This window comes from Lineus longissimus, chromosome 3, assembly GCF_910592395.1.
Source record: "Lineus longissimus chromosome 3, tnLinLong1.2, whole genome shotgun sequence".
In the NCBI taxonomy this organism is placed as follows: Eukaryota; Metazoa; Nemertea; class Pilidiophora; order Heteronemertea; family Lineidae; genus Lineus; species Lineus longissimus.
The window spans coordinates 2,334,914-2,347,088 of NC_088310.1; the positions used below are offsets into that span (position 1 = coordinate 2,334,914).

Below are 12,175 nucleotides of genomic sequence, written 5' to 3' on the forward strand. Positions count from 1 at the left end.
TGATATTTAACATGATTTATTATCTTGATATACTAGTATTTTCATGTACAACAATGTGATCAACGTCATAAATACTTTCTGCACCAGATTTAACAAAATTACTTTTGAGAAAAAAATATACGTCATAGGCATATTCAATCGAACTTCAAGTCACAGTCATCACAGAAGCAGTTGTTTAGCTATCTCCTCTACCACCTCAAACAGGAACAACTTGAAGTTTTTACCTTAAAAAGTCAGCAGAACTGACTTCCACCAGCAAAATATTGCAAACCGTGAATTGAAATAGTGATGATGAATCTGAGATACACACTTATCCAACATTGAGGACTCCCAGAGAAATGACCCATTGACCATTGATGTACACACCAAATGGTTCAAAGACAAATCATAATAAAAAATGCCGTCTGTAACTTAGACGTCTGTGACCTTGAATTACTTGGGCCAGTAGATCTGCCCACTATAAACAACCTTCAAGGGATACGTAACAAGAAGTAACATCATGAGTACATTGGAATGAACATATACATCATATTCATTCAAGGCGGAAAGCCCATTCATGGCCTGGCCAGAAAAGTGGGTTTGCAATTTCACCTCTCTCTCATTGCTTAGTCTATTAGAGTTAGATGTATATGTGACCAATCTAAGTCGACAGACTTGGTATTGAGCTATCACTGACAATATGAAATTATGCCAATTCTGATCCACTTTTAAATAAGGTGTCTGTCGCTCTTGATGAAGTTGCCTGAATGTCCCATACATTTGCTGGTTGTCCCAAACAGATCCTTGAGTATACATGAAAATAAATCACAAAATTAAGTCAGTCGACAATCACAGAATGAACCAACATAGTAGAATTTGTAACTCAAAACTTGTTACATTGAGCTCACATTGCACAGCACATTGATGTTCCTGTAATGAGCACCCTACAGGATCAGAACCCCTAAACTAGCCATACATCACCAAAATTCAAATTTGTAATCAACAATGACTAGCAGCAAACGGTGAATAAATGCTTATTTTCACACTCCAGCAACCGTGTGTGCGAAGAAACTCAACGGAGAGCAAACCTAGAACTTTCACTTAAGCGTCCAAGCAGCAGTACCAAGCTTGCGCTATGTTAACTGAGGTATCCAAGGTCGAAATCTGGAGTAATTGTCATGGTAATTGAAAGTTGGCAAACTGGACTAAAACTGGGGAAGGCATGATTTTCTGCCACAACATCAGTTGGAGAACAATATCAGGGAAATGTGATTGACATCACATACACAAGATGAGAGGCTCACATCACTACGCAACATTCCGACATGCGCTCTTGTCGTGGACGAAGATCCAATTCCGAATACGCTCCTGCATTAACCCCAACCACAGGCAACACAAAATCACTGTCAGTAATACTCAGCATGCTGTCTCGCTTCCGGCGCTTTTTCTGGTTGAACTTCTGGCACTCACGAATGTAGTTTTCATAGCATCGATCCAAGTCTTCTGCCATACTGATCTGATTCATGCGAGCAGGAACTTCGATTGCCTGAGCACAGTGGCTTGAGCATGCCCAATGCTGGAATGGCACACATGTGTTCCCCAGATAGGGATTCTTGAATGTGATCACCTTGTAACCTTGAAGAGAAGAAATGAGTACAGTTTGAAAACAAATGAATATGTATGTCACGTGGTGATGTACAAATAGAAAAGCAACGAGCTAGGGTCTTTTAGAAATGTTACATTTCCTCTGCCCTTTATATTAAAAGGTACAGTATGCTTTCATTCACTACTTTTCCTAAATTTTTTACCCAAACTGATTTGTTACAAGTACTGTTATTTGAACTACAACTGGGAGAGGTGCAGTGGCAAAGTGGTTGGAATAGAGTGTCAGAAACAAAGGTCCTATCCCTTCTAGGCCACTGTTCTTTCTGAAAAGTCAGTGAGTGTTGGGATCAATTTTTCAAGAGTATTCTTTTTTGTTACCTTAACCACTCACCCGGGCAATTCCATAACCTGGCAGAATTACAGTGTTCACAGATATTGAACAGGCCATAGATGTCTGAAATATAGTCTTTTAACAACATAGCAACTCCATCGTCATCATAGAAGTTCCTCTTGGAACCGATCACAGTTTTTGCCGCCCAAAACTGAAGAGTCTCTGGCTCCCGAGCATGGAAGTCACCACTGCCTCCCAACCTTAGCACCCTTTCATTAACATCCGTATGATACCACATAAACGTTGATTTGAAGTAGTTGTGATTCCCGTGGCGATGGACTGTCTCCAATGACGACATTTGTAACAGGAATCCTGGTAATGCATCCAAGAGATTATTATCTAAGTACAGCATCCGTAAGTTTTTACAGAATGTTATCGTATAAGGCAGTGATTTGTTCTGTAGCTTATTGTTTGTCAAGGCAAAGACTTCCAACTTTCGTAATCGGCCGATGTCAGGGGGAATTGTGTACAAGTAGTTGTATTTTAATGAAAGACGCTTCACACTCGTGCACTTGAATATCTGAAAGATAGCGCAGGCAAATCATTTAGAATATTCTATTCTCACAACAAAACATTTCATTTCAATCGAAACTTCAACTTTTCCAGCCATTTCCTGTACAGTGCCATTTTGATTGGATTTTGGCAAATGGATTATAAATGTACATATCTAATACTATATGTAAGAACAGTCCCAGTGGCATTCAATCACACTTCTTATGCCCTGTTTTATTGTTCTTTCAAACTCCAGGTTACTGACAGGTGGCTAAGATGTGCAAAGTACAACATACCTGAACAGGCAATGTGTTGTCGTCCCCATATTTGAATATCCCATCAAGGTGCAGTTCTGAGAACTGGTGGCAGTTTAGGTAGCCAGATAACAGAGTGTCTGAAACAAAAATCAGGATCAGATAAAACACCTTGAAATAGACACTTAGTCAATACCATTTTCTTGGGCCAGGATTTGTCTCCCAACAAGTAAAAGAAGAATCAGAGTCACAGGCCCCTTACTTTCCAACCGCTGAGAGGATGAGAGTTAGGCTGGTTACTTTCCCAGAAGTGAAAGAATCAGAGCCATGTCCGTTAGCTTTGCTCTAAACATGACTTTCAAAAGTCCCTTGCCTTTGTTTCGTGGGTCATCGGTAAATTACTGTAATGTACCCACCTCTACATTTGATGAATGAGCAGGTGTTTTCCTTTGCTTTGGCGACTTGTTCCTGGATGAACTTGACCATTCGTTCCTTCTTGTAGTCGATGGTGAGGGCTAGATACCACAGGCATGATGGAACCTCCTGCAAAAAACAGAAACCCCTTTTCTTCTAGTGACACTTCTGAACAGTTTGGTGCAAATAGAGTATAATTGCTTTATGATTTCAAGTTCTACTAGCCAAAATGGCAGTACCTACTTACCTATGGCCAACCTTTAAACTAAGCAACCACTTTTTGTTCCAAGTAAAACCCTGAACTGGTTAGTGCCCAAACAAACTTTGTCAAAAAGACAAAATTGTCAATCAATGAACTATTTTCTCTCATTAGTCATTGATTGTTGTGGGTCATGCCCATGGATGATGGTTTTCTTCATCATTCATACTTTCGCATTCATGGACATCCGTCAATCGTCATGGACATATTAAAATTAACTCCCTCAGCGACACCAAGCGATAATGCAAAATTTGACATTTTTGTGATTTTAACAGCAATACTACTGCTGAACTGCGTGCACGATTGTGTGTACACTCTACACTGTACAGTGAGCGATGTAGTATATTCTATGTAGTGTGTGTGTATGTACATCATCAACCAATGCATTGTAAAATGTCAATTTCTGAACCTCCACTTACACCTAAATCAAAGTCTTTTTCAAGAATCTTTTGTTGTAATGTTGTTGTCCACTCATGCCAGAAGAACGGATCTGTCTGTAGGCGTAACAAAAGAAGGAGTTCATAGCCCTGAAAGTCCTCAGATCTACGATTTATTGGATTCATTTTCACGGAAAATTACACAGCTGATCCGCCATCATGGGATTCACTCATACTACGCAAAATGACGTCATCGTTGGCTAACTTTCCTGGTAGAATGGGTGTGGTGATTTTGGCGGGAATTAGTCAGGCCATGCCACGTGCCCACCCCGGTGGGCCAAGAAATTGACAAATTCGTATCACTATCAGTCTTCAAGTAACATTAACTCCTAAGCTTCGATGCGCTTGATTTCACAAACCAGCAAGCCGCAGGACGATGCGGTCAGTCTCGGAGAATTATGGAAGAGAAAAAAATCTAAATCTTTCTCCAGGGATTCGAACCCGGGACTCGGGCTCAGAATACGAACGCTCTAACCGTCTGAGCTAGGGGGGCTTTCTCGTGAACTGTTGCCATCTTATATGAATGGCGATTATGCTTTATTTTTGAGAGATGAACCAGAAATTTTCTCAAGTATATGTAATTGAAGAAGACACCAAGACAAAGGTGAACATCGCTCTGAGAAAACGTAGACTCCGCATACATAATCACACTCAGCAAAGAAAAAATGACTTTCTTCCTGCAGTTGCCCACTGGAAGCCGCTCAAAGATGTTGAACAAAGATTTTTCACAAAGGTTTGCACATTCTATAAAGGCGTATAAACGACAGGCATTTCAAGCAGCCCTGTGGCCATGAGGATAAGAGTGTTGGCAAGTAAAACCAGAGGTCTCGAGTTCGAATCCCAATGAGAGAACCTTTTTAATTTTTCCTTCCAGAATTCTCTGCGAAGGTCCGCATCGTCCCATGGCTTGCTGGTTTGTGAAATCAAGCGCATCGAAGCATTGGAGGTCTATCATGTTTCAGGCCGTATTCAGAAGGGCCTTTCGGTCGTTTGAATTTCTTGCTATTGCCACATGGGGTGCTCTGGTTTTGTGCATGCAGTTCAGCTTTAAGACAAAGCAAACTGCATTGATGAAAGCGGTATTCGTACAGTGGTCCAAATCTGTGGGCCTATGTTTTTCCGCATTTTGACTTGCAATCCAGAGGACGTCTCTCCATAAATTGTACTTCGGTAGCGCTGACCCGATGCACACGATTTTCTTTTTGCGCTGGTTCGAATCCCACCGGTCCTCTTCTACGTGAAATCGAGCAACTTCTATGTGTCAATACACGATTCTGATAAGACCGCCCAAGGATTTTATTTTTGATTCCAACTCCTAGGGTCCTCTTTATTCTACATATGAAGTGTGAACACCCAGGTCCCTGTGGCAATCTAGTTAAGCAATTGCGCAAGACATACTTCACGGGGTGTCTATCCTTCTGTCACACCCGGCGCGGCGCGGTGGACATGTTGAACCAGCATCATGCAGGAGCAATATAAAACTCAGGAAGTACATGTATATATATCATAAAAACTTTATTTTCTTTCCTAAAACTAAAATCGACGCATTTACAATTTCCACAGTGGAATTACCAACATCATGATCGGAAGCACCGCGTCAAACTTCCTCGTGTAAGTGTTTGATCTACATCTTGTGCAGGATATTTCTTCCGAGATTTCCGGCATGTCCTGTCAACAGTTTCGGAAAAAAATATGTTTGCTCAACAATTATTAACATGGATAATCTATCTTTCGCCGTTTCAGGGTCTGAAATAAAATCCCGAATGTTCTTATGTTCATGTCTCCTTTATATCGTCCCGACCAAGACAATGGCCGAAGAATTTATTTAGATGGCGATTGCTGACACATCTTTTACAAGCAATAATAATCATTTTGCCAAAAGGGCCTACAGTACATAGAGAAAATTGTCTCTGGATGTGCTTGCATGTTCTTTTCTGTGTTTGATCACTTTCGTCTCTCTCCAATGTCTTCTCCAATTGTGTCTCAAAGTTGTCCTTCTCTATCAATAGCGCGTGATCCTATCCGCGGACCATCACCCAACATCGCCCATCTCCTCTCCCCACCCTCATCTCCAAGACACCCTGCTCTGTGTCTGCAGTTCCTGAGTCCATACCTGAGTTTCATCAGACAATCTCAAATGATTAACATAGATAGATCGTCTTTCTTTTTTTGCAAGCGAGCTCCCGCTCGGTTTGTGTTCAGGTTGACTGGTGAACTGGGACGCCGTATACATGTATCTTCATGTCTTTGAATTCAACCTGTAAGAAAATTGAAAACGTAATTATATTACGCAACTGTACACTTTAATAAATTATCGACTGAAACAATGTGGGAGACAGTGGGCTGTCACTTGTATGAGTTGTGCCATGCGCAGGTTATATTCAAAAAATCTTTTCTTAGAACGAAACATGTTTATATGATGAGTGCATGTCCGTAGAATAATTCGTGGCATCAGATTCTGGGACTGGAACTTTGTGTCTCAAAATAACTGATATTATATATATCGCCAAACCTTCTTTTCAATTCATCACGACTGTGGTCTTTTAGTTTTTCCCTTGCCCTAAACGGAATACCACGCGGTTTGTGTCAACCCGCTCTTCTCTGCAGACCAATGGATGCTCCAAAACTCGTGTCCCTTTCAACCAAAGCCCCTTCAACAAATCCTCGAAATCAAAAATCATGCAAACGCGTCTATACAAACCTCCATGTCCTCTAATTCATCCTCACTGTCCGATATCTCGGGGACATCAAGATCTGTCCTGTCAGCGCCCATGTTGACAAGGTACACGACCACATCGTCCATTCTCCGCTCGGCCGCTAACATTACCGGGGACAGGCTGTAAAATGTCGTCGCATCAATATCTGCGAAAGACTCCTCGACGAGAACCCTGATAAGCTCTCTGTCTCCATTCTCTATAGCGATGTGGATAGGCCGAAGACCACTTTTCGCCTCCTGAAAAGAGAAAAAGGTAATCACGATACGTTCACATGCCTGATATACCTTTTTGATTTCACCGCTCCTGTAACCCTCACGAGGATTAAAGTGATCGTCTAATCCCAGCTGTCTGGTTGTGACTTTGTCCTCATAAGGCCGATTTGGTGTGAATGAAAACTACATTTTTGTATTCTCAACAGTGCAATACAGCTAATACTGGTGATTTATTAGTGTTTCTATCATCTCAGGACTCCGTGACCACCTCGACGGCGATCATCCTAGGGTACAGTGATTCTCACCATCAATTACGGTTTCGCTTACCATTTCATCAACATCAGCTCCAAGCTTAACCAGATATTCAACAACGTTCGGATGTCCTTCTGCTGCTGCGAGATGGATCGGTGCATAACCTGGATAATGAAAGAAATATGACACTTGCATATCTATGTATAATGAAACTTTATGGAACATTCAAGTACACAAAACGTTATTGCCACTGTTCTAAAACATATGAATTTAATGTCATTCACTTAAAACTGATCCTTCCCATTATGCGTCAGGACAATATTTCCCCATTTCTATATACCAATAGCATATGGCTTGCGAACATCCAAGAGAGTCCGAAATGAACATCACCAGAGCCCAGGAGCATGCGTTCTTCCGCCGTCCAGTGAAGACAAGGACAAAAGCTCCAAAGAGGTTTCTACATTCATGGTGACATATATTTACCTTCATAATTTTTCAAATTCATATTCTGTGGGATTCTTTGCGTTTCGACGGAATATTTCACCAATCTTGCTTCAGCCGCCGTAACGGGTCTCGTCAGTTCCTCAACTGTCTCCAAGTCTCCGTTTCTTGCGGCGATATGAAGCGGGGTGTTCCCATGCCTGTCGGTGAGCATGAGATCCGCTCCAGCCACCAGAAGTCTCCGGACTACCCTCCACTGCTTCATCATGGCAGCGAGGATGAGCGGGGACTGCTGCATGTCATTTACAATGTTCAGCTGAGATGGGCTGGTCGCCATGCCGATAAAAAATGAGATTTCTTCCAGTAGCATGTAGAGAATCATAAGATGCAATACCCTGTAATGACACAACTGTCACTTAGAACGAATACTTCTACTGGGACATGTAATGAATATTTCAGATACTACACATTGCGTCAAATCGATTGTCACAACCCGTTTATCTGATGGTTTAATTTTGTCTTATCTAAAGGAGTCATAACTAACTTTGAAATCCTCGGCCAATTATTTTGACTACCAGGTAACTTGATTTAACTTATTGACGATTTCTTGCCATTTGTATTGAATTATGCGGAAATATTTAGTTCACAAAGATAACTCGGTTTTATGAATCAACTTTTTAAAATTTTCTTGCTAAAAGGTGAATATACTTAGTATATACATTGTATACCAAGTTATGCTAAACCATTTAGTTGTTTGTTACAATTGAGACAAGGTTGTGACAACTTACGTGTCTCCTTCAGCGTTCCTCGGAACCAAAAGTTGGTTATTCGCTCCACTCTTGCCATAGTTCCAACTGGACCCGGCGTATCCTTCATCAGTCTCGTTGCTGGCATAATTGTGGTTGGTGCCCTGATGACTCCTAAAGCGTAAGATGGAGCCGTTATAGTCTCATATTGCCATCAGCGGCAAAAACGGAGAAAATTTCACAGTGGGACAAGTGTGATTGTCATGTGACAATTTTGAAATAATTGATGAGAAATAAGGATTTCCCTGCTCTCGCAATGAGAATGAGGCAACCACGGTGAAACGGCAAAATCGATCGATGACGTCATCAACCATCGTCATTCATATCGAGCGCGGGAAATCCCAACTTGTACATTTTGTTTGTTTTTTTGAAGGCGTTAGTAATTGAGCTGATTTTTTCGAAATTTTCCCGGAAAAAGTGATTCATTGATTCGTTCGAGAAAAATACCAGAACTCTTTCGAGAAAACAGCGAAAACCTTTTCCTTCCGACAAAACTGAATATCTGACTTTCCTACAACCAGTCCTTCGAGAGTTGGATCGGACTTGGCACTCGTTAAGTCTACTCATCACTGAGAACCGTTTCACAAGAAAGTAGATAATCGAAAGAAAATATATAACCTAAAGATCTCCAAGCAATCAAGTACTAGTTCATATTTCTCTATAAAACGGCTGATAAAACTTGAACATTTTGATATCAAGGCGGTATGTCGAAAAAACAAATGTGACATTTTGTTTTCTGGAAATAAATAATTGAAAACCTAATTCTTCCAAGTTGATACTTACACTCGTTCATGGTTATTTTCCCCTCGCCTCTTATGGCTGTCATTCACCTCGAACCGGCCGAAGTCGTGTTGATGCTCCCCCGCCACGTGTTTCACGAGGCTGTCCCCAAGTCCGGAATCATACATAGATTGGCGGTTTGACCCTTCCAGGGAATAAATATCTTGGTCTTTCGGACGCTTTGGCTGCATGTCACTCCTGCCAGTGCTCAAAAACTCGAAGCCGCCCTCTATTTGACTTTCGAACTCGTCTTCTCTCCGACTTCCGTAGGTTTTCAGCGCGGGTTTGCATTTTGGGAAATAGCCCCTGAAACTTGTGTTGTCAATGTCAGTTGCAGCGTCTGTCACCACATTTGAAGACAGAAGAAAACCATTTGAAGATGACATAGTCCTGCCGTTTCACTCAAACAGATTGGACAGAATGATTTCAGATCGTGAGAGGATCACTTATATTAATACACACTCACGACAGGGAATTCCCACTTCTATTACTTGCCGCGTGTTGTGTACATGGGAGTTCTTTACTGGCCTTTCCATTCTGTTAAATGTGGTGACTAGGCCAAAAGTTAAAAGCAAATCAATTATTGATTATGAACTATAAATACATATTCGTCCCTGTCACAGGGTGGAACATAGTGGGTTATTGTAAGTGACAATGTGACTCAAACCTACTATCGGGGTTTCCCTAATATTTCACCCATCGTCAGCTGAAAAAGGGTTGTCACGCGGTGCGGCTTGAGGGTCGAGGATGTGGGTTTTCTTTTGCAACAGCCGTTAATAGTGTGGCCATGGCCAACTGAAGTGAGATCAGTAGGATGGAATGTCCGGGGAACAGAATGAAACTGATTACATCAGCAGTTTCTCTTTACCCAACATACGATACATATCACGAAGTTTTGATACGTCATGGCGATTCTATCGGCACTACCCATGGAACGTCTTCTATACGATTGCTGACACTAGATGCGTTGCGGATTTCTTTCATTGCAACACCTCTGGTAATAAGCGCATTTTGTACCCTTGATTGGGCATAGGGCGGCTACAAAAACAGTGCTTTCTCCACTTCAGGACAGCTACACCAATATCAACCTATTTTATACAGATGTGTACAAATTTCATCTAGAAATGTCTACAAGCAAATCCACGTTGAGTGCCAAAGAACAATAGGAATTATTATGGTTCCTGGTTCTTTCAGAACAGGAACCATATTGTGTTTGGTCATGGTGTCTGTCTGTGTGTGTGTGTGTCTGTGTGTCTGTGTGTCTGTGTGTGTGTGTGTCTGTCCAGTCTTATGACTGTCACAGCTCAGTTAAAATGAGGGTTAGAGGTCTAGAAACAGTTCCTACCCCTAGGTTTGTGGACACTAGCAATCTAATGAGCCCATCATTGTCAACTTACGACACGGGGATCATGGTGAAATTGACATTTTGAGATGTGAGATTTTGTCTGTCACACTTTTCAGATGCGAATATCTCTGTCCCTATTCAAGTTAGAAGTTTGGAAACAAGGTCTACCCTAGGTTATTGATGTGCCTGATTTCAATGAGTGCATCAAATTCAATCTCAGTTATCAGGGTCATGGTGATATTGATATATCGATTTTGATATTTTGAGATATCTTGACATCTGAGTAAGTTAGCAATGTGCAACCAAGTCTAGGTAATGTGTAGTTACCAAAGAGTTAAATGACATGAAAATGTACAGTGTCAGGCATTTGGATCATTAAGATATCATGAGATTTTCATATATCAATTTTGATAATTTGAACTATCTCGGTCTGTGGGAGGAGTAGAGTCATGGAACCTTCACCTATGCCCAGGTTATTGAGTTTGCCGATTCAGGTTATGCAATGACCTTGAAGGTCAGAGGTCAAGGTCAAGGTCAAATCAGTATGCCACGTCATTAGAGGAATAACGTTGAAAACAATTTGGAGACGTCTTTTCTGCCGTCATGTGGTGCCACCTGTTACCCTGATATGGTCTATTCGAATCAAAAACTGATGTCGATAAAACGGTTCCGCATCGTGCCACACCGTTTTCAGTGTGAACACTTAATACGAATTAAGGTTTAAATTCAATTCGAATTAAAACTAGTGTCAACAGAACTTTATTTCAACATTCAGCACATCGGGAACCATCAGACATTTACAATGTCATCTTGTTAGCTGTTGAATCTGCCTGAGTTATCAAATTTGTTATTGTCGTCTCCTAGCAATGTGGTGGACAGTGCCTTGCTGACAATGTCCGAATCCCCACACTGGTCTTACTCCTTGAGTGTGTGTGGAGCAATGCACTCTCTTTGTGACCAGGGCAGATTGGATTGGTTTCTTCATCCAGACCACCAGACGTACAACGACACTCGTGTTTGCACTTTCAAAAAAAAGATACTAGATACCATAAAATGATTACAAAGTCAATGCAATAGACTTCATGGTCAATGCATGATCTAGACCTCAAGGAACTAATTTGGGTCATGGAGATTGGTGGGCTTATCTTACGTAACACAAGATATCAATATAAATAAGGAATTGAACTTGAGGTTTCACGATACATCAACAAATAACTTAACGGAGCGAAAGAAGTGGTTCAGGACAATTCACCGGACATAAAGCCATGGATTCGACCAAATTATAAGGCGAGGTCCTCGAAGCAGTAAGAGTAGTGATACCTCACATTGTCGTCCATTTTGCCTGATAACATATATGAGAAAAAAATCACTTTTGGTGCAATCAAGGCTTACATGAAATCAGATTGCCTTCTTATACTTTTTATTGGAGATGAACTATGCCTGTCCAGTTATTCGCTGTTTGGAATTTCTTCATCGATGAAAGGTGCAAATTTATTTTGGGAATACTTGTGGACGAGGGATTCGATTTGAAATCCAACTCGAAGCGACAATAGAGAGGAAATGGAATGGTACCAGTACTAAATCTTCGTACAGGGATTTCCCACTTCTTAGAATATTATCCTTCGTCAAAGCAAGATTTATTCAAATCCGGTTGTTCACCTGAACAAATCGTGAACTTTAACGAGTCTCCTCATACAGACTTCTTTGTGTCAACTGTGTCAAGGGTTCCACCTGACTAGCTTGCCTATACTTGCAGTACAAGGCCTACTCATAACCATTCTCGCTTTACTT

At 41.2% G+C, this 12,175-nt stretch overlaps 2 protein-coding genes across 2 annotated transcripts; both read right to left on the reverse strand.

Annotated features, from left to right (window-relative positions):
* Nucleotides 1-3,995, reverse strand: LOC135484672 (uncharacterized). The gene is made up of 5 exons (XM_064766303.1): nucleotides 3,814-3,995; nucleotides 3,138-3,264; nucleotides 2,764-2,861; nucleotides 1,976-2,495; nucleotides 1-1,614 (listed from the first exon to the last, which is right to left on the reverse strand). Exons 1-5 carry the CDS (start codon nucleotides 3,955-3,957, stop codon nucleotides 1,280-1,282), a joined length of 1,224 nt encoding a protein of 407 aa, XP_064622373.1. The 5' UTR covers nucleotides 3,958-3,995; the 3' UTR covers nucleotides 1-1,279.
* A 1,364-nt stretch (nucleotides 3,996-5,359) lies between these two features.
* LOC135484740 (NF-kappa-B inhibitor cactus-like) lies at nucleotides 5,360-9,441 on the reverse strand. The gene is made up of 6 exons (XM_064766408.1): nucleotides 9,043-9,441; nucleotides 8,242-8,373; nucleotides 7,496-7,848; nucleotides 7,088-7,176; nucleotides 6,533-6,784; nucleotides 5,360-6,089 (listed from the first exon to the last, which is right to left on the reverse strand). Exons 1-6 carry the CDS (start codon nucleotides 9,423-9,425, stop codon nucleotides 6,030-6,032), a joined length of 1,269 nt encoding a protein of 422 aa, XP_064622478.1. The 5' UTR covers nucleotides 9,426-9,441; the 3' UTR covers nucleotides 5,360-6,029.
* Nucleotides 9,442-12,175: the final 2,734 nt, after the last annotated feature.